This window comes from Neolamprologus brichardi, chromosome 8, assembly GCF_056152115.1.
Source record: "Neolamprologus brichardi isolate AB-2024 chromosome 8, ASM5615211v1, whole genome shotgun sequence".
Taxonomy (NCBI): domain Eukaryota; kingdom Metazoa; phylum Chordata; class Actinopteri; order Cichliformes; family Cichlidae; genus Neolamprologus; species Neolamprologus brichardi.
The window spans coordinates 17,832,464-17,853,453 of record NC_142111.1 but is presented as its reverse complement, the minus strand read 5'-3'; the positions used below and the strand labels follow the sequence as shown (position 1 = coordinate 17,853,453).

Sequence of the window (20,990 nt, the reverse complement as noted above, 5' to 3'; positions counted from 1 at the left end):
CTGGACACTAATCTAGATTAATGGAGTTGGTGAAGTCACCATCTCCTTAAAGATTATTGGTGCATTTGTGTGTGTGGTGTGATAAGATGCTGGCACTGGGTTGCCGGTGTTTAGGGGGTGAGAGGGAACAAGGGCTGCCAAGAGCCCTCACATCTCAACTGTCCTTCAGTTGCCACACAAAACGCATGTCAGTCCCACTCATCCCTACAAACCTCTTGCTATCGCTCTGTCTCCCCTTTAACCACAGCTCACATCAGCGCTCTGATACAATCTCCTGTATGCTCTATTTCACTTTCAGCAGACACTAAGAAGAAGACAGAGGGAAACAGATAAAGATGGATGGAGAAAGAGAAAGAGATATAGAGCGAGGGGGAAAGAGTCTGTCTGTAAGGAATAGCAGAATAAGGCAGGAGAGGATATTGAATTTCTCTTTGCTTTTATAATTCCATTATATGAAATTACAGGGTAGGAATAAAGATGAGAGTCCAAAAAAAAGCAAAAAAAAATATGATTACTTTAACTGGCTGTCTTACTTTAACCTTGACGCTTGATGCCTTTATGAGACCTGGGGGATGACAGTCTAGGAGTAATGGATGTGATGGCCAAATGCTTCAAAGCTAGTCTTTCTTTCTAAGAATCCGCGACATCAAGCAACACCTAATACTACAGAGAAAAAGAAAGAGGGACAACTGCCACACGTAAACACACAAGACAGGGGTACGCTCAGGCCATCACCTATGTCCTATCAGTGCAAATGCAGAGAGGTTCCTGGAGATTTAAAGCTGGAACAAAGTTAAAGCTTTTACGTGTGCACACAGAAAGGGAGAAATGACAAGGGAGGGGAAAAAACACAAAACAAAAAACATTAGAGGTGGCCTGCAAAAAGTACACGCGTTTCCAAACGAGTGGTGAAGTGTGCATTCACCTCCCATCACCCCGCTCACTGGGAGGGGTACTCATTCATCCAGAAAACAAATGACTCTCCTATAAAAAAATGACTGCTTTTGGAACAAGCCAGATGTTACCTTTCATGTGCTAATAGGATTATTCATTAAGAATGAGTATTTTCACCGGGAGGACCACAGCAACGTAATGCAGTTTGGGTGAACTGTGCGTGTCTGTCGCTGAAGACGGGATCGTGTGTGCACATGTGTGGCTGACTTTGTACATCACATGAATACAGAAGGAGGCACTTCACACCTGATCTCACCTAAGTGTTGCTGCAAGTGTATGTGTGTGTGAAACATGTGCTTTCCTATTCATCTGCAGGAGAAGAGGAGTTTTTTGTTTTTTTGAGGCAAAAATGAGACAAAACTTTAAAACCAACAACTAAATATTGTGTAGCTACCCCTTGTTCTACCAATTGCAGCTTCACCTCCTCAGGGATTTAAAAGGGCACCTCTTGGGATAGGAAATGTTCAGTGTTATTGGAAACTCTACAATTTGAAGGCCCACTCAGCAGCTGGGGATGTGCTGAGTCTATGATGGGTGATGTCTGCATGAGTGGTATGTGTCAAAGTGCTATCCACTGCCAGGATCAATGTTTCCCAGTATAACACTGTACTGTAACAAGACGAGGAATGTTATTCACTATGGTGATCAGTGGGGGAACTACAGTGATTTGCAAATCATGTAAAACCTAAAAATAGTGGAAGACAACACACCAAATATTATAACATTTTATTGTTTTTTTAAATATAGCCTTTTGAATTTGTTGCCAGCGGCATGCTAAAAAAAAGAAGCTGGGACAAGGCCATGTTTACTACTGTGTTACATCACCTCTTCTTTTTGACAGTGTTTTGTAAGAGCTTGAGAACTGAGAAGACCCTCTGAAAGAGAAATATTTTACTTTTTTCTTCTGATATCAGATTTTCTCAAAAAATTGGGGTCTCGTTCATCATTTTGTCATAACTTTTTCATAACTTTAATTATTGTGTGACGCGTCTGGATTCGAGGCCAGTTTATTATAGAAACACTTACTAACAGACCATGGTGTTGTAATGCACGCCAAATGTAACTCGGCATTGTTTTGCTGAAATCAGCAAGAACTTTCCCTTAAAAAAAGTATATAAATTTGTATATGTAGTTATATATTATATGGATAAAGTTCATATTTAATTAACAAGTCTACTAATTATAAGAAATAACCCTCTCTTGTTTTTATCTGGTGTAAAACAGGTTTGACCAACATCCCAAAATCCAGATATTAAATTTTCATTTACATAAAAGCCCCAAATTTTGACCTTTATAAGAAAAGGTAAGCAAATGTGTTGTAAACATTTTAGGTTTTGTTGTTAAAAAGGTTTCTGTTCACCAGCTAACATCTGCCAAAAGATCGTATCCACAGTTCCTGCTGTATCCAGAACAGTTAGCAAAACCACAAATGTCCCAAGTATTTAGTCATTACCTTAATAGTTATTTACACTGTCACTCAAACCAACTTGTTTGTCTCATCACACGTCAGTGCTGTGAAATATACCCTCACAAAACCTTCTTTTTTATGTGAAAATCCATAAAACATAAAACTTTCTTCAAAGAACATATCAAGTTTCCCTTTCTGTGACACTGCTTTGATGTTACTGTCGTCACAATATTTTTAAGATTCAGTTGAGCTGACCGAATGATACAAGACAGAATGGCTTTAGCTGTTGTTTCCTCTGTGGTTTCTGAATATTCTTCTTGATGGATCTTTCTCCATGGTTTCATCTTCCCCTTTCATTTCTGTCTCTATTTTACCCACGTTCAATCTGCAATATCCGAGCCGAGTATAAGCCCTGTGTTCTTTCTATCTGCACCTGTTTCTTCTCGTCTTTTCCATCTTCATGTGTAGCTGTGTATATGTGTGGGTATTGTTTTCTTTGCTAGGGATGACAATGAGGAATGTGAAAGCAGCAGGGGAGTTCTGTAGTTACCCATCAGTTTTGAAACCTCAGTCTAGAAGGCAAAGAGACAGAAAAACACACAGAGAAAGCAACGAGAAGACGAGTACAAAAAAGGGGGATGAAGACAAAAAAAGAGATATAATGTTCTGCAGAAAGGTGGTAAAGAAAAAAAGGTGATGAGGCAATGATGTATTGTGATTAGACCGGGCAGTCTCTGCAGTATAGATCCTGAGGTCTGATCTCCCTCTAGAGTAGCCTGTGACGTATAGACAGACTTTCTGAGAATTAATCAAGGTCCTACCTGAGCACAAGTGCACAACGCAAAGCCAACTAAGTTCAATTCAGCAGGGACAGAGTGCGTAAAAAATAATTAGGATACAAAGTCTGGGGGCTACAGGCCGAGGATAAGAAGATCCACATAAGCAGCAGCCCAGCATAGAGTACGCTATGTTCTTTTGTGAGTTATTCCTAGCACCATGCTTAAACCCTGTGTATATAATGTCTTACTTACACATGGTTTACTTTGGGATCATTAAGTGGAAGAAATAAAAACCTCAATGCATAAAAATAACATATGTACTGCAACAACTTTTTTTATTGCAGAAATATAAAATAAGGATATTGTGATCAGCGTGGATCAACAGCGAATCTGGATTGGTTCTGTCACAATTTCAGGATTCTGGCATCGAAACAAATACTGCAGTTAAGATATTATTATCATCGCTATTGGAGTAAGCTAAATCATTTTAAATCAGCCATTTGGCTTGCGGTCCACTTTAAGAAGATCTGGTTTTAAGCCAAGCTATGTTATCCAAGATGATGGGTGGAATTTTAATTCTCCTGAAACTCAACATGATTTGTAACCAGGAGTGAAACGTCACAGGGAAAAATACGCCTTTATATTACGCTTTAAAATATCCTACAGATAATATTTATTCATTGCTAAAATAATAATGTAGGTAATAACTAATGTAGAAAAAAAAAACTAATGGAAGGAGGCATCATTGAATTAAACATGCCTGAAACCAATCCCATAAAATCCAGCCATTTCCAGTGCAATGCCACAGCAGTAAACTACTGTTTACATACAAAGGATTTCCTGCATGTGATGCCAGGAAAATGCACTTCCCTAATATTTTGGGAGCCTGCTCACATGACACGGCACAAAGAGACAGAAAATAATAACCCAGCAATAAACCCACACTGTCAAATAACCTTACCAGTACAATCTTTTTACTGCGTAATCCGTCTGCTCTTAAGAGGCAGATCAAAGAATTTGCAAAACACCACTAAGCCCTGTATAATTATGACAGTGGAGGGGGGGGAGAGAGAGGGGGAAACAAAGCAGGAGTAGATGAGACTAGATTAAAGAGTTGAAAATGTCCATGACTGTGATGATACTGCCACTCATTCCTTTAAGCAGCCTCTGAGATCACAATGACCTTTAATAGTGTAAAACTGCAGTGCAATTCAATACCAAACTTCAAGCTCATACAGCCTGAAAAACTCAAAAGAGTAATGCTAATGGTAGTAGTGCCACACACAGCTATATACACTAATATGTACATAAAAAGTACAATTATTGGTATTCTGGGAAGGCTTTTTCATAAAATGTGGAAAGCTGGCTGGAGGAATAAACTGTCATTCAGCCATGGGAGCTCTAGCAAGGTCAGCCACTGATGTTGCTTGGGTGACCAGGCCTGGCTCGCAGATGGCGTTCCAGTTCACCCCAAAGGTCCTGAATGGGGTGGAGGGCTGAGTCTGTGCATGCAAGTTCACCCCAAAATGAGCAAGCCTTTCCTAGATCAATGCTACATACAGGGAAGCATATTTTGCAAAAAATATCACTGTACTGGAGACATCAATATTTCTCAGAATTGAAACTAAGTGCTCTAAAAAGCCCCACCGTCTCAGAGTAAAAGGATATAGTCATCTACTATATGAGTAAATAGCTTAGAGTTGTACTACTTGTTCCAAGCTGCCAGGAAAATATTTTTACATTCTCTGCCGAGCGTATGTTTTAGCTGTAATGTAAAAGACTGCACGATTGGAAATCCCCAAAATAGAAACATACCATTAAATGCTTAAACGAGATAGCTGCAGCAATGTAAGCATCCTAATTGACATGTATAGCCGCATTTCCAGCGTTCAATCAATTCACCGGTTTTGTGATGCATACCCTATTAATGAATTTTCCCGTCAGTAGAGCAGAAGCGATAAAACAAAATTAGTCAGGCTCGAAGTTAGGGTAAACATTCAATCCCCAGGCAGTCAGGACACGGAAATTTCCACCTTTTAAGATGCCCTCCCAGAGAGCAAAACCAAAATTAGGAGGCTGCCATTCATTAAATAAGTGACTTGTATAAAGTTTTAAATAGGGCAAATATTGGGGTTCCATTTAATGTAAGGTGCACTGTGTAAGCGAGGACGTGCTCTGAGCGCACCACTTCTCTTCTTCTATCTTCTATCTAACTTCTTCTATCATACCACAATAATGAATTGCATTACTGCGGTAACCTGGATTGTCCTCGAACCATTACAGAACTTAATATAATTGTTAAACGGAAGAATATCGCCCCAGACTCGCAATGCTCAACAGGCTCGCTTTTAGCCAAATGTGATTGTGTCCCTAGAAATTCCACAAATGGTGACCTAAAGGGCCAGCGTGACAGCTATGACAGCGGCGCTGCTAAAACCAGGTCAAGTATTAAAATGTCAGTGTGCTTTGCTATGCGCATGTGACCTTGTGAGGTCTGGGTTTTTGATTTTTTTAGGGTAGAAAATTGTGGGTCACTTCACTTCACTAACTAGCTTCTAAATAGAAAAAAAGGACCGGAGCCACCATATGACAAGAGGCAGTTGTCACAGCCTTGCGTGCTGAATCATCCTGTTTATGCAAAAGGCCAGAGGGTGGTGTTGCAGCTGGAGGGGAGATACGAGTGCTGCTGCAGTCGCCCGTGTCTGCACCCAATGGGTAACAAATCAGATACGGGGAGCCAGGAACACATCATTCATCCTACGGTGCCGACATGTCAAATACGATCAAATGTAAATGTGAACACGAGACAATATCAGAAAACTGCACACGTTGTCATGCCGCCGCATAGGAAAGGAGGGATAGAGAGTAATAGAGAAGCAACACTGTTGCTGTTTGTGCTGACAAACTACATTCCTACCTAATGGCTCAGAACAGGGTGACATCTTGAAATGTAATCATACATAAATTTGCACATATTAAATATAATATTTAATTTAGACCTAGCTAATACCACCGAAGTATTTATTGACCTCATTTGGAGAGAGGGAATGTAGGTTAGCGATTTAAACTCTCTTTGAAAATGTCATCCACTGAACAAACATGGAGAGGTCTCTTGACAGTGATGGAACACAGCCAAGCGAGCAAACAGATATATTCTGGGAATAAATGTAACGTGGCAAGTAGTCAAAAGAATTTAAAAAAATATTATCTGCCTTTGTTCGGTTGCGGGTTTTTAAATGTGGGATAAACAGGGTAATAACGAGAGGGAATAATTCACTGGGAGGTGCTGTACGTGGCACTGATTCTTCCACTTTAAGTTCCTGAATGTTCACAGCTCAATCAGCCTCATGGCAAAGGGGTCAGGAGCCTTTATGTGATTTACACTTGCTATAATTGGACATTTTGTGATAACAAGTGTAACACTTGTTTGCATTGGTAACTGAACAAAGATCTCCCTGGCTTCTTCTTGATCATTTCTTCTTTCCACATACTGGAAAAATATTTACAAAATGTCTATATATATTTTTTACCCAAAATTATTTTGTTACAGCAGCTTATATGTTATTATAAAGAGCAGCAGCAACAACAACATAACAAAGTATTAAAAAAATAAAACTAAAATGAATTTTAAATGACTTTTTAAATGTGGTAAAAAGTATCAGGAGACACGAGTGTTGTATGAGCGCAGGATTGGAAAAAATATATTGTTTCGTATGTAACTATTACACAAAGACTGTGATATGATCAGTAGAGAGTAAAATCATGTTTTTTTCTTATAATGAACTAATAGTTCCTGCACTGTACCTATAAGCCTGCAGCTGAGGAACAAAAATAAAGAAAAACCTGTCCTTGGGTCGTTTATGGTACTGGTGGACATTTCAACAGCAGAGGAAAGAATCATTGCAAATCAATACAAAATGTATCCGCAGGGCAAGAGGTGTCAGTATCATATCAAATCATTTGCTAAAAACCTTTTCATTGGTATTCTGACACTGATTGAATTTGAATCTTACATCTCAAAGCCGATCCCATCTATGAAAAATCAGACATTTACTGGCACCCAAAAATCTGGAACTTTTAGTACAAACTTTAATTGTGTCCTGTCTTGATTATTGCAGCTCATTTCACGCGTACATTGGTTGGTCCAGAATGGAAAACAAAATCAAAACAAAAAACCTGACACTCGCACATCATCCCTAATTTTCCTTCCCTTCACTGGGTTCAAGTGAGAATTCATTTTTAATTAATAAAACAAATATGCCCAGGTTCCTGCATGTATAACAGAGCTACTAAGAACTAATTGCAGTGGTTTTCTTCTGCAATCATCTTTAATTATCGCATTTTTTCTTCTTTTTTTAATAAAGCCAGAAGCGTACAAACGTTTAAGGTTATAGTTTCTAAATTTCCTCAGCCCATCACGTTGGCTGCATATCCTTAATCTCTCAATCATTAGTTTTGGCTACAGTTTAAATCTAATGTTTTTATGGTTCAGGTTATATGCAGCGGCACCAAAATGTATATTTAAAGCCTTCTATGTGAAGGGTTACAGAAATCCTTTCTTAAAAGGGACACTGGGGCTAAAATTGTAGTATCGATGACCTTTGACATTCTGCTCTTGACGACGGAGAATTATGAGGCAATCCCGCTCTGCCTTTGCGTGAAGGGCAGGGAGAACTATCGCTCTCTCACATCCTGCATCCCCCCCGCCTTACATTTTTATCCAGTTGTCTGCATTTATTATCTTTTGCTGTCTCTTACTTGCTTTTTAGTCTTTTGCTGTGGAGTATTTTATAACATCCGCTCTTGAAGGATGCACAGTAAATAAAAGCTACTCACTAAATACCCCTGTTAAAGTGGAAAGTGTATCTTAACAGCGGAGGATTTTTGTAGTTTACCAACACGCCCCGTGTTGGGCTTTTATACATTTTCAACAAAAAACTGCATTAGATTGTATTCCCTGGTCACTTGGTCACATCAGTAATTACCCATCTGCTGAGAATCAAACAGACATCTGTTTGCACAGGAGAAAGCATCTCATCTCAACCCTGTCTATGTGTGCATGCTGCTCTCACTTCCCCAATTACACAACTGGAGGAGGGTTAACCAGTTTTCAAGGGAAGAGTGTCAATCTGTCTGTTTCGATCAAAATCAGCTTCTTTTATGAGAAAAGCCTATGATAATGACAATTATACCATATGGCGTGACATATCCGGTAAACAAAGGATGTAACGGGTAACATATAATTCACAGCTAAACTAAATTCTCATTCTCATTGCAGGAAAAAGCAACTGAGGATGAGGCACTTTTTGCAGAATATGACTGAATGATTATAACACTTTTACATATGCCACTGACTAATGTCTGTAGACAAGACTCTTAAGCTAGATGTTAGGTGAGACAGTAAAAAATAGGTGTCGCCTAATGGAGCCAGAGACCCAGCGTGCTAACTTAATATTACGGAGTGATAGATGATGGCGAAGAAGACAGTGATGGGGGAAAAAAAAGAAAACGGTTCTGTAGCTCCCAGCTAAGTAAACAGACAGGTTTGAAATAGGAAGTCGTTTGCTGGTGACAGAGAACAGTCATGGCAGATAAGCTGAGAAGGATAATTGGCCTATCTGATTCAGCATCTATATGAGTGCGTGGAGCGTTTCCTTATTGTAAATGGGGAGGCAGAAGGTGAAATATATTTCTGTCAGAGCCTCAGAGGCACACTGCAGAGTCACGATCCCACTACCATACCTGTGGTACTAAGGAAAGATAATTCGTTATCTCCGCTTGTTTCTCCTCAGAGGCTTGTTGTACAGCGTTCTGACAAAGAGTTGTCTGTTTGCAGATGTCAACCTCATGTTTTTCTTAACATTTTCTCAGTTAAGTCAGAAAAGAGACTACTTTTCATATTCAGGGAATTAATTATTAACTTTGAGCAGGAAAGGTGAGGCAGTGAAGAACCATGCTGAAGCTAATAAACCACGGAAAGGAAAATCAGACATCATCCTTATATATTGTAAGCTCGGTGATTGATAACCAACCCAAAAGGCGAACGCAAATAACTCATAAATGTAGAAAGTGGGGTAGGAAAAGGAGGAAGTCGTTATGAAAGACACTTTAACTGACAATGATAAACGAAGGAAAATTATTTTAAAACTGCAGTTATTAGTTTCACAGAGGCAATTAAATGTATCATGGAAATTTGATAGGATAGTTTTTGGGGAACCCTTACATCCTAAACTGAGTTGTGATTCAGTAAATAAACGGTAAATAACTGCCAAGCATAAAAGAGCCATGAAATCGGGCAATAAAAAAATAAATAAAAAGGGAACGAAATCTGCGGTACATGCATATGAAAAACGGACTTCCATAGTTTAAGCGGCACCTTTAGCTCTAAAAGAAAAGAAAGCATATCAAATATCAACCTCAACTTTTCAAAGATATTCACTGAAAATGTCTATTTGTTTCATTTTAATGTGAAGTGTCTGATAAAAGCTTTTTTTTTAATCATATACCTTTAGCTCTATTTAATTACACTGTTTCCTCCCTTCTCCCTAAGCTAAGAGAGAATGTGTGTTTTATCGAGTGGGATGTAATAGTCAGGCAAGGGTCTTTGTCTAAGCCCCTCATTACTGATGATTAACAGTGTTTCTCCTCTATGCCTCTCAGGAAACATGGTGAGCAAGGAGGGTGGCAAATGCATGCTCACCAACTCAGAGTCTGACTCGGAGGCAGCGCCCGTGCCCTCCGCTTCGCTGGCGCTGGGGGTAAAGTATTCCCTGGAAGCCAATCGACAGGTGAGGAAGAGAAACAAGGCCTTGCAAGTGCGTTTCAAGGACATCTGCGAGGCGCAGAACGAGCAAAGAGAGGCGGAGTTGCAGGCAGCGGGGAAAAGTGGCAAACCAATGTCATACAAAGTGGCATACCGCAAATACATGACTGTCCCTGCACGCAGATCGATTCCTAACGTCACGAGGAGCACAGGTGTTCAGACGTCACCGGACCTGAAGAAACGGTATCAGACGTTTCCCTTCGAACGCAAAAAAGGACATACCTTTAAGCATGTGGCGGCTGTGGAAACTTATAAAGGTCAGAATAACGGTTTTATCATGGAGGTGAAGCAGTCTAAGGCACCTGAGCAGGGTTTAGATGAGGAGGAGGAGGGGGCCTGTGGGGGGAGCGGAGTCCTGAGGACCAGGGCTCTGCTCCATACTAATGAGTGCATTGCCACAGTGGAGCAGCACACTGCACCTGATGGCCTGTGCTCTGATGCTCTGCTGCTCACTTGCACTGCAGACACAGACTGCCTTGCAGACACACCGAGAGGAAGCGGAGCTGGAGCACAGGCAGAGTACCAGCTCTGCAGCATACCTTCCAGAGCCAGAACAGGATTACAACACAGGGAGGCCGACACAGACCGCTCGGCCAAGAGGCAGCTGCTCAATCTGGAGGAGGGCTCATCCCGAACCCTGCCGGACAGGGCCTCCAAGGTTACGGGCCCCATCGCCTGGAACTCCCTCACCCAGGTGGAGTGCCTGGACAGTCCATCTGTACGGAGCAAGCGAAAGAAAGGCCTGCAGCTCAACGGGCTGTCGAGTGAGACGTTACCACGATCCCGTGGAGGCTGTAAAACACAGGCACAGTGCCACACGGGGCAGTTATCTGCCCGGCCTATACGGGGCATGGAGGAACCTCTGTCACCCTGCATAGGCGGTGAGGCTGATGGAACACCAACCGACCAAACGCAGGAAGCCTGTAAGCAAATAGTGCCTATGAATCAGGACGGGGACGTTAAAGCACAGCTCCAGGCCATGGAAAATCTCATCAGCTCCAGCCAAGAGACCATCAAGGTGCTGCTGGGGGTCATCCAGGAACTGGAAAAAGGAGAGGCCCACAGAGAAGGGTAAGCCATCTCACTCGAATCGTGTACAGATGCACGATTATTTCTCCCTGCCGCAGATGCACAGTACCGGTCCCACGCCAAGGCTCTTCCCCAGAATGTAAATTGGTAACACTGACTGTACAGAACTGAGCAGAACTAATTTTATGCTAGAAGGCCAAAGATCGATTTAGCACTGAAAATGACCCAGTGGCCAACCATGGCTGAATTATGGAACTACAGATGTATTACAAAACACGCAACACAGAAAAACAAACAACAAAAGCATCTATTGATTGGTTTAGCAAGAGTTGTCTACTTAACGTACACTGATGCGGGTCTTATGTTAGCCACAAAGGAATGCTATAAATCTACAGATAAAAACAGAGAAGAATATATTACAAAACCAGAGAAACATAACACGTTCATGATTCAGTATCAACAACAAAAATACAATGTTGGTGTGACACATTATTTCTTTATTACAGTAAAAATCTTATAAGTGTGACAGCTGCTCAGCAGAGCCTTGACTGAGGCACCAAAAGAGCATCACTGTAGCTGTGGTGATGTGGCTTTCACTTGGATGTGCCCTGTAGTGCTATTACAGTGCAATGCCCTTTTGTGACAATTTTCCTTAGATATAGTGCAGCTGCTGCATTACGTACATGCTTTAAATCACACGTTGCTATTGTGTATGTCACCTTCATTCACAAACCCAGTGCTAAGCAATGCTCTCTCAGTTTTTAATTGAGTAATTTAACACTAAAATGCTCAAGACATGAATATTATTCTAAGCAGGGCATCAAATTACAGAATGGCATTAAATTTAAGATTGTTTATTACTTAAGGAAAATACTAAACGCAAAATTTAACGATTGGCTTTATCCAGCAGCAGACTATAAGTTTATCTAGAAAAGTCCAAGGCATGTGAAAAAGCCACAGCCTGTGAAAAAGCCATTTACTGTCCAAAAAATACTGAGTATATACAAAAGGGTTGCAGATAGACAATCCTCTATTTCAGTGGGTTTGATGCTATCTAAACGGACGAGGCAAACAAAATGGGCAATTTGTTGGGAGAATTGCTGGGGCTCGGCACCCAGATCCCTATCTGTTTTGACCAGTAGCCGTGTTACGGCATGGAGTGAGAAACCCCATGTAATCAACATATCCAAAACGCACCTGTCAAGCTTATAAACAAGGAGGACACAAGTACAAGTACTTCCAAGTGTAAGAAAACAATTCTCAATTTCAACTTCAAACACAACACGTAGCATTTGCAACCCTCTAACAAGGCAATTATCTTCCTTCAGTCTTGCACAATGCAACTTTAATCTCCTAGTTGGCAAACTTAGAAAAATGCGATTGAAAAAGTTAGCACACGCGTGACATAGTTCGGGACACTACTTTCAATGTGTTGCCGAGCACATCTGACTTATCAGATGTGTCTAAAGTGGCAGGTGGGAAGTGGGGAGGTAAGGAGAGGAGAAGCTTTTCATAGACAAAAATAAGTGAGCACTCTTTAATGGCACCATCTGTTCACATACACAAAGACACTGTGTTTTCACATTGTGCTTCCTACATTAAGCTAAAGCCAGCGAGCAGTGTAAGCCCCATGTAATCCATCCAAGGCTAAGTGAACTTCTATTTATCTATTCAAGCATAGTCATCTTTGTCCTGTAAATACAGTATTTCTGTATTTCAAAGGTCACTTTTTTCACACTACATTAGCTTCACTTACCCCCTATGTAAATGTCACTGACACAAGCAATAGGACTGCCCATAGGCTATAGGTGAATTGCATCTTATATTAAGTCATATAACTTATAACTATTGCATTAATCACTATGTGTGCATGTCTACAGTGGCTGTGATGCTCATGCAAAAAATCTTTTGTTTCTCCTGATCTGTGTGACATCAGGAGAAAGAAAATAGGGGTGCAAAAGACAAAAGTCTAGGAGGAAGAAAAGAAGGATACAGTTACAAAATAGAACAAAACTACATATAACCTGATGAGTTTCAGATTTTATCGTGAAAAAAGCAGCAAGCAGAGAAAAACATAGTGGTGGTGGATTCGAACTGCTTGGCAGTTTCACATCAAAACAAATTCATCACAAACTCAATCAAATTATTAGACTCCTCTGATTGGATGCCCCAAACTGAAATGTAACTATATTGAGGTGTGATGTCACCAGCTGTATTGGAGCGAGTTTGAAGCCAAGAGTCAGCACCATCTTTCCCATGTGCAGCCAGGACCTTCCAGATAACAACAATCTGCGATGTACATTACATTTACAGAAATATATCGCATGACAGCATCCTCTGAGGGTCTTGTTAGTGCAAATCTTAAACCAAAAGCACAGTAGAAAAATCACTGTTTACTTCTTAAAGAGAAGCTACAAAAGTCTGCCTGCTGCTCTCCCCAGTGAGTTCAAGAGGCGGAGAGTGCAGCAGGCAGCAGGTGGGCACAGAGCTTTCCATCAACCCAAGAACATGGCAGACATCAAAGCCTTCTATGTGCCTTAAAATCTAGCAGTGATCTTAAAGAAACTACAATTTGCAAAACAACATATTTCTTGAAAGAAAGACATAGAAGGCTTTTTTGTTTTGTTTTTTTCCTATTGGCTTGATGACTTTTATCCTTTGGTGAATATGAAAGTTAACCCTTTTTTGTAGCTTCTCTTTTGCTACTGATGTTTCAACTGGAGTGGTTTTATTCCCATCAAAAGTGTTACTTCCTCCAAAAAACTATATATTGGAATAGCAATTCCAGTCCCTCAGCATTGAAAATGACTTCTTCGACTTTGCTATTAACAAAAATTGAGACAGTTAGAGAAGAAAACCACTAAAAACTTGAGACTATAAAGTCTGACGAGACTGGGGATGAGAAGCTATTACAAAAAGGGAACACTCTGAAAAGCACAAACACACACAGACACTTGTCCCTCGACTACAGTCTTGCCCAGAGCATAGAGCGTGACAGTGGGAAGGATTCTAGAGTACATCATTGGCTGGACCCTAGAACACAAAGCTTGGGAATAATGCTGTATCATCAGATAGTGCTGGCAGCCCAGACCCAATTAATCACACTCATGGGGACTTGTTGCTAGTGTGTCTATTAGCACTGTGTATGTGTGCATGTTTTTATGCCCCTGGAATCCCACCCACTCGGTGACATTTGGGAGACTTCACCTAGTAGCAAAATCGAGGGAGGTGTGTAAATATACTGTTAATGGCACTTTTGGCTTCGCGTCCCCAGGGAAGCGTGCCGAAATGAGCTCTACTCTCTTATTTTCTCCTATCAACTCAGTGTGAGAGGGGTGAGGAGTTATGAAAGATTGAGGGGGAAAGAGACCTAGACAGCATGAGGGTTAGAGAAAGACAGAAAATAGGGGAGTCGTTCAAAGACCACAATTCAGTTGACAATGTAACCCATCAGTTGTTTATTGATTGACTCGTCTTGCGAAAAGCGAGTGTGGCTGTGGTCTTCCTCACTGCAATGCACTGCACTGCACTTCCAAGCCTATTATTACAAGTAATCCCAATTGCAAATGTAAACATGTAAACGTAAATCTTGTATCACTGCATCCATCCCATTTCCCGAGTCTGGTACAGTCTTAAATAACAATATTGATGTCAACACCTCCAATATACCTGTCAGAGCACACAGCGCAGAAAGCAGTGCAGTAGATAAGGAGGGGAAATTTATGGTAGGGGTATAATTTTTATTGGTGCCGCAGCCTGTGGGTAGCCTGGCAAAAGTAGTAGTGAGAGAAATGAAAAACGGCTATTCTACTGCAAAGATGAAAGCTGAGGATGAAAAGCAAAAGTTGGCCATTAGAAGTATGAGGAATGGAGCACAGTGGCTTTTACATTGAGGTTCACTTGAGAAACCAGACATGTGTAACTGACTGTCTGTGAAAGCATCATCACATCTAAATAAACCTCACAAAGAATAGAAAACATCTTCTCGCTAATCTCTATTGGTATTTAGCTGATGTGTTACTTGACAAAACAATACTGTTGAAAGTTCAAAAGCAACATCTCTCTCCAGAAACAGTGCCCCCATTACTGAGACTAATCCACAGACCCCACTCTGAGCAGTCTCTCTGTTTTCATATGCTTTATTGATTAAACTGAGTAACAAAGGCCTTTTTTTGTCTGGAAAAATGTGCAGCTGTTCATCACTGGGATGAGCTCTAACAGAAAGGGTGAAGAGAGAAACCTTAGACATCTCAAAACCTTGACAGATAAAAATACCTGATCCACTGGTAAGCAAGTTTTAAACTGTGTTTCAAAGGTTACATGCCTGTGTACCACGGCGTTATTGATGCTGGCACTGATATAACCCAAATAAGCCGTTTTGGCTAGCAGGAGAGTGGTATCTAATATGCGTGATGACATACAAATACCTGCCAGTGATTGATGAAGAAAAGCACAGCTATTAAAAATTATGCATGGCATCTCTATGTGGAAAACAGAACTGTGCAAAAGTCTTGAACCTCTGCTCGTTTATTTCTATTTTGCTTCTATGGAGCCTGGTATTCTTGTCATTTTTAAAAGTAATATCGCGGAATAGTTCTTCAGGGTTTCCGAAGATCTTTCAAAGTTTTTCTTTGGCTGCTTTTCCATTCATTTTCAGTCCAATGGTTACACATGACTACTTTCCATTTTTAGAGCAATGTTTTGCTTGCTAAGCTACTGAATGCTGGCCTGTGGAACATTCAAGGATAAAAGAGGCCTTTAACCCAAGGGATGATCCAGTGTTGTGTCTACACAAAAACAGACCTTATATTTGCCGAAGACTTATGTCATATATCATCACATACATCTGTATGGTGCGCTGAGTGCCCTTAAGAGATTAAAGGAAACTGTAAAAAATGGAGAATAAAAGAAGAAGTGGAAGTCCTTGAACCTAATTTTTTTTTTTTTTTTAATTTGAAAGTCATGTCCTTAAGAAAAAGTCCTAATGACCTAATGGTTAGATCATTAGGTACGGAGGACAAAGGTCTTAACACGGATTCTCTAAAGCCATCTGTAAAACATGCCAGTGATGCTGGGGATCTGGCTAAAAAATTGTGGAAATCTAGATCTTAATTTTTCATCATAACCATCAGCCCAAACACGCTGCCAATGCAGTTAAAGCATACCAGAATAGAAAAGCACACAACAAAACCCTATCAGTCAATAACTGACCTCCCCAGATCTCAACATTACTGAAACAGTGTCGCATCACTTTGAAAGAGTAGAGAACAAAAGGAAGCCAACAAAGAAGATCTTTGAACGTCCTTCAAGTAACCTGCAGAATTACTCCCAAAGACTACTAAAGAAATTACAGGAAAACTTGCCGAAGAGAGTTCAGGCTGTGTTAGAAGAATAAAGGTGGACATACTAAGTTATTGACTTCCAGGCTTGTTAGAATTGTACAATCTCGGCTGTTGCCTTATATAGTTCCCTATATGTTTGCACATCTTTCAATTCATTCCTGCAATGTTTTACCCTTTTCTACCCAGAATCTAAAGAAATGAGCAATGTTTCAAGACTTTTACAAACTGCTTCTTCTGATGCAGAAGTTTAATTACCATAAAACCACCCACAGAATTGCCTTCTTGTCAATAGTGTTGGTAAAATCCAAAGTTGCATCCATTCTATTAAGTCATCAATTACAAGAACACCATTGAAATCAATACTCTACTCACATTTCCAGATGCCAGAGAAATCCTTTAAGCTTACTGAAGCTCTTAATTCAGGCATATCAGTTAACCTTTAGAAAATAATCTTTAATCAGCATTTCCTGTTTTATGTCGTTAAAACATCTGATAACAACATAAAGCACATCATATAATACAGTACTTTAGTTTTTAGCCTATAAAATTGAGGCAAACTATAAAACGTCAATGGGTCGCATTCTCAACCAAAATTGTCCAATTTCATCTCCTTAGAGGACCTAAACGATTCTGTTACTTTCAGGTTATAACTCAGATTGTTTGCTTTACAAAAATATGCTCCACAGAAAGGATTAATCAATGAAGGGATTTCTTTCGTGTGAGTAAAAAGGGTTAGCGTTCAACGTAGGAGGAGCTCATCAATTCAGCATTAAAAAGTAATAAAGACCCAGTTAAAAAAAACATTTTTGTGTTAAAAACCTTTATTCATTTTGATAAAAACTGACTACAGATTACTTAATTTATTAGCCAAGAACCATTTGGGTTATAAACGCTGTTTGATATATTAGGAGTTTAAATACGTGTTTCTATCACAATGTACATAAAATAATCAGCCGATTAAATGATAATTACACTAATGCAGTGTTACAGCCCAACAGTACTTTTGTTATTACTTCATGAAAAACTCCAATATAATTGGAAGGTATTGCAACAATCCTGAAACAAGTCTATAACGAAAATCCTTTTTAAACGCAGGCCACAAACTGACCTTGTGTACCCTTTAGCTTTATCTGACTACTAATCAGTCAACCACAAGTAATGGCTGACACCGTGCCCTGGCTACCAGGCACGGGCCAGTCAGGAGGGCAGTGTGACTCCTCATCATCACCCTCATTTACTACGCTCTCGCTAACGAGGGATGACAAATAAGATGAGAAAGAAAGGTGTGAGGGAGCAGCCTAACAAGTCCTGTAATTACTCATTCACGACTCTTATCTTCCCCGCAGACTCTCCTATCGAACCGGACAGGACACGGCCAACTGTGACACATGCCGGAACAGCGCATGCATTATTTACAGGTTAGTAGCCATTCCTCTTCAAAGACACGATGATCCAAATGCGCCCTGCTCTTTCTCCTTGAGGGAAAGTGAACAGGTGGAAAAGAGACACCACAGAGAGGAGGGGGAAGGGCTATTACTAATGTGAATGCTGCTAATGAGCGCATGGGGACATGTGACATTTACACGCGACGCTGTCCATTAAGCTATACGTCTTCTTCTGATTCTCATACTGTCCCTTCACACTGCTTCATTCACTGAGTAGAGGGGATAAATGCAATGGAGCGTGTGAGCACAGGGTTGCAAAAGGTGAAATTAATTACCGTCCACACATCATGAAATATCATCACAGTGCGCTGTTTCCAAGCCAACTAAAAATCTGAATGACTTAAATGTAAAGTTCAATTTATTTGAAAACTAATATACGTGTCTAAAGTCAACCAGGCGAGAAAGTATCTTCTTTTGAACTTAATTTGGAGGCACTATGCTTGTATGTTAAACAATGCTTAGTTGCTCTGTTGGTGGTTTCAGAATATCTAATTCTAATACAAAAATGCTAAATTCAGCGGTGGTTCTCAGATATAGCCTCTAAGAATCATGAATCCCTATACACAAACTCACAACAAGCCAGCTAAAAGTTATTGCAATACTTAATCAAAGCCCAACTTTGAAATAAATTCCAAAGACGCAGTGCCCTACCGAACTGAGATTGCTGCTAAATTTCATTTATTAAGTCTACGTGAGTCCTTGTAGGGCATGACAATTAAGTCAAGCTTGTACCATGTTCTTACACGCTCAGTATGACCGCCATGAAGGCTCTTTACTCACAGTTAGAATGGCAAGACACAACGTTAAATTGCGTATGCGCATACAGCTTGGCTGTTTTTGTTTTTGGTGATTACAAGAAGTAAGCTGCCAACGGTCAAAACGAGCGAGATGGGGAAGAGATGGAAAAAGAAAGGAGATTTAAAAAGTAGGTGGGTGAGAGGCAATCAATAAAAGTGTTTTCAGTGGTCACTGCTGTTCTACTCAGTCTACTTTTCTCCTCTGAGAAGCCATTTATAATCATTTTCTATCTACTGCTCTCAATAACTGATAAGCCTCTGGCTATACTTCAATCGGCTCCTGAAAATCAAGAAGCGGGGCATAACTCTGTTCCCTCTGATGTGTGAGATCAGGAAGGGTGCATTGTAACGTAAAATATTTTAGGATCCCAGCAGGTCCTCTGCATAGCCGCAGGGTTGACAACAAGAACGGTGCTTTAACAACAATTCAATGACAGAACGATGGGGTGATTTGAGCTGACTGATGGCAAAGAATTTGAAGGACACAAGACAGAACTAATTAATAGGCAATGGTTTAAAAAATGAATGAAATAGAACTGACTCCTGAGATGAGATTTCGCTCTTATATATAGTTAATATGTACAGTGTCAATGCAGAGCTTTGGCCAAGGAGAATAGGCACCCCTGTTCCCTCTAACATAGGCTCTTTCTCCACTTTCCATTCCTAAGACCAGACCACAAAGATGTTTGCTAACCTTTGCTCTCAATCTGCGAGCAACAAACTGTGTAGCAAAATGCTTAATTTTAACAAATAAAAGCAATTTCACTGTAAGGCTCTTAGAAAAAATTACCTTTCCTATGTTGCTTGGTTACATGCACACTTTTGTTTTTATTTGTTTTTTCTTACTAAAGTCATCACATCAATGTGATTTCTAATGCTCTGGTGTTTAGATGCGGCCAATTTAATCAGTGATGTGCTGACAGGTGCAAACGTGAAAAATTCCTCTTTTTTAAAAAAAAAATTGAAATGACAATTGTTTAATTTGATTGCAGTGTTCAGATTGGGTATTTTTATTCTGTTTGCACTTTTAAACCAACTATAATTAAAATTTTAGGCTTCTGTAAATGTAGCTCCTGGTGTGTATATCAACGTGACCTCAATTCCCACCGAAGATATTAAATATGCAAATGCAAGTTGCAATAAAAGCTATGATTAAGCGTAGCCATTTGAATATGAGCCAATTATACATACGAGTGAGTTGTTCAAAATAGCATGCGTATGGAGATTTTCAATACTAAAAAAGCCCAAAGAAAAACTGATTGTTCTATAAAGTTGACACAAAGTAAGGTCAGATTTTCCCTCTGATTTTGCAGGTGTTGATCTTGCAGAAAGACTGACAACTGTCTTTAACGTCAAATATCCACATTCAGCTTCCTAGATTTGCCACAATCGACTGAAATTCTTCACCTGCGGAGGAAGTGCAGAAAAATACAGACTGTATATTGGAAGAATATCTGTCAATAAAAAATAAAAAATAAACGCAGGAGGCTCATTTTTAACAAACCCTGTCTGGGTCTGGCAGGGTTTTAGCTTGATGAAGGGCAAAAATTTTTAAGTGTGATGTTTAAAATCTGTTAAATTGACCCGAGTTCTTCTTTAAGAGACTCGCTTGGCATGGTAAATTGTGTTGATTAGACACAGAATCAAATATAGCAGTTGTATTCACACAGGCGGGGGGATTAAATGGCAATCTAATTACTTAGATCTCCATGAAAACAACCTCTCTGGAGGTGGAGGAACACAGGATAGGAGGCAGAGCCGTGAAGGAACACTGTGTATATGGGAAGAATAGTTGTCTATGATATCAGGATTTCTCATGATGCTGCAGTAAACTCCTAAATGTTAATGTGATATACCTGGTCTCGAGGCTAGAGTTGGAAATATGGATTCATAAATCATTTTAACGCCAAGTAAGAAGCCATGCACTCTTCAACGTAATCAATTTGTCCAAGAGTATCTGGCATCATCCAACCCAACCTTAGCATAACAACAGCACCAGATCAATATGATGCTGCAGTCTATGGGCATGGACTTCAAACAGAATACAAAAGCTGCTATAGTGTCTTGTCCTTGTCTGGTCCCACTTTCCTCGTTTTTAACCATCTTGAACTCGGTCGGTCTCTCTTTCATCCTCCCTCAGTAACTTTCTCAATCTCACTTTTTCTCCAGAATATGTTATCTCCTCCACACAGCTAACAGTGTGTTTTCAAATGAACTTGGGGATTCAAAGCTTAATACAATGTGCATGACATTGAAACAGAATGAGGAAAAAGGCAGAAAAAAAAACAATATTCTGTCTTGCCTATTACAGTGACGTAACATCTGTTACTGAGAAGGGTTAGGAGAGAGGAGGAGTTTTGGGGGTGGGTTAGAGAGTAAGCATGAGAGTAGGGCTGCCACAAACGATTATTTT

At 40.1% G+C, this 20,990-nt stretch overlaps 2 protein-coding genes across 5 annotated transcripts in view; one reads left to right on the top strand and one right to left on the bottom strand.

Moving 5' to 3' along the window:
- dock1 (dedicator of cytokinesis 1) overlaps window positions 1–20,990 on the bottom strand; it is a 199,883-nt gene that overhangs the window by 76,799 nt on the left and 102,094 nt on the right. The gene's annotated exons all lie outside the window — the stretch shown is intronic.
- The window catches only part of insyn2a (inhibitory synaptic factor 2A), a 36,292-nt gene that overhangs the window by 1,254 nt on the left and 14,048 nt on the right, over window positions 1–20,990 (top strand). For 2 of the 3 annotated variants that reach the window (XM_006791046.3, XM_006791047.3), the window contains exons 2-3: window positions 9,802–11,035; window positions 17,682–17,753. In XM_006791046.3, the coding sequence (XP_006791109.1) occupies window positions 9,807–11,035; window positions 17,682–17,753 (1,301 nt within the window). In that variant the 5' untranslated portion in view covers window positions 9,802–9,806. Of the gene's footprint in view, window positions 1–9,767; window positions 11,036–17,681; window positions 17,754–20,990 lie in introns of those variants that run through there. The other variant, XM_087844730.1, reaches the window with a different exon arrangement.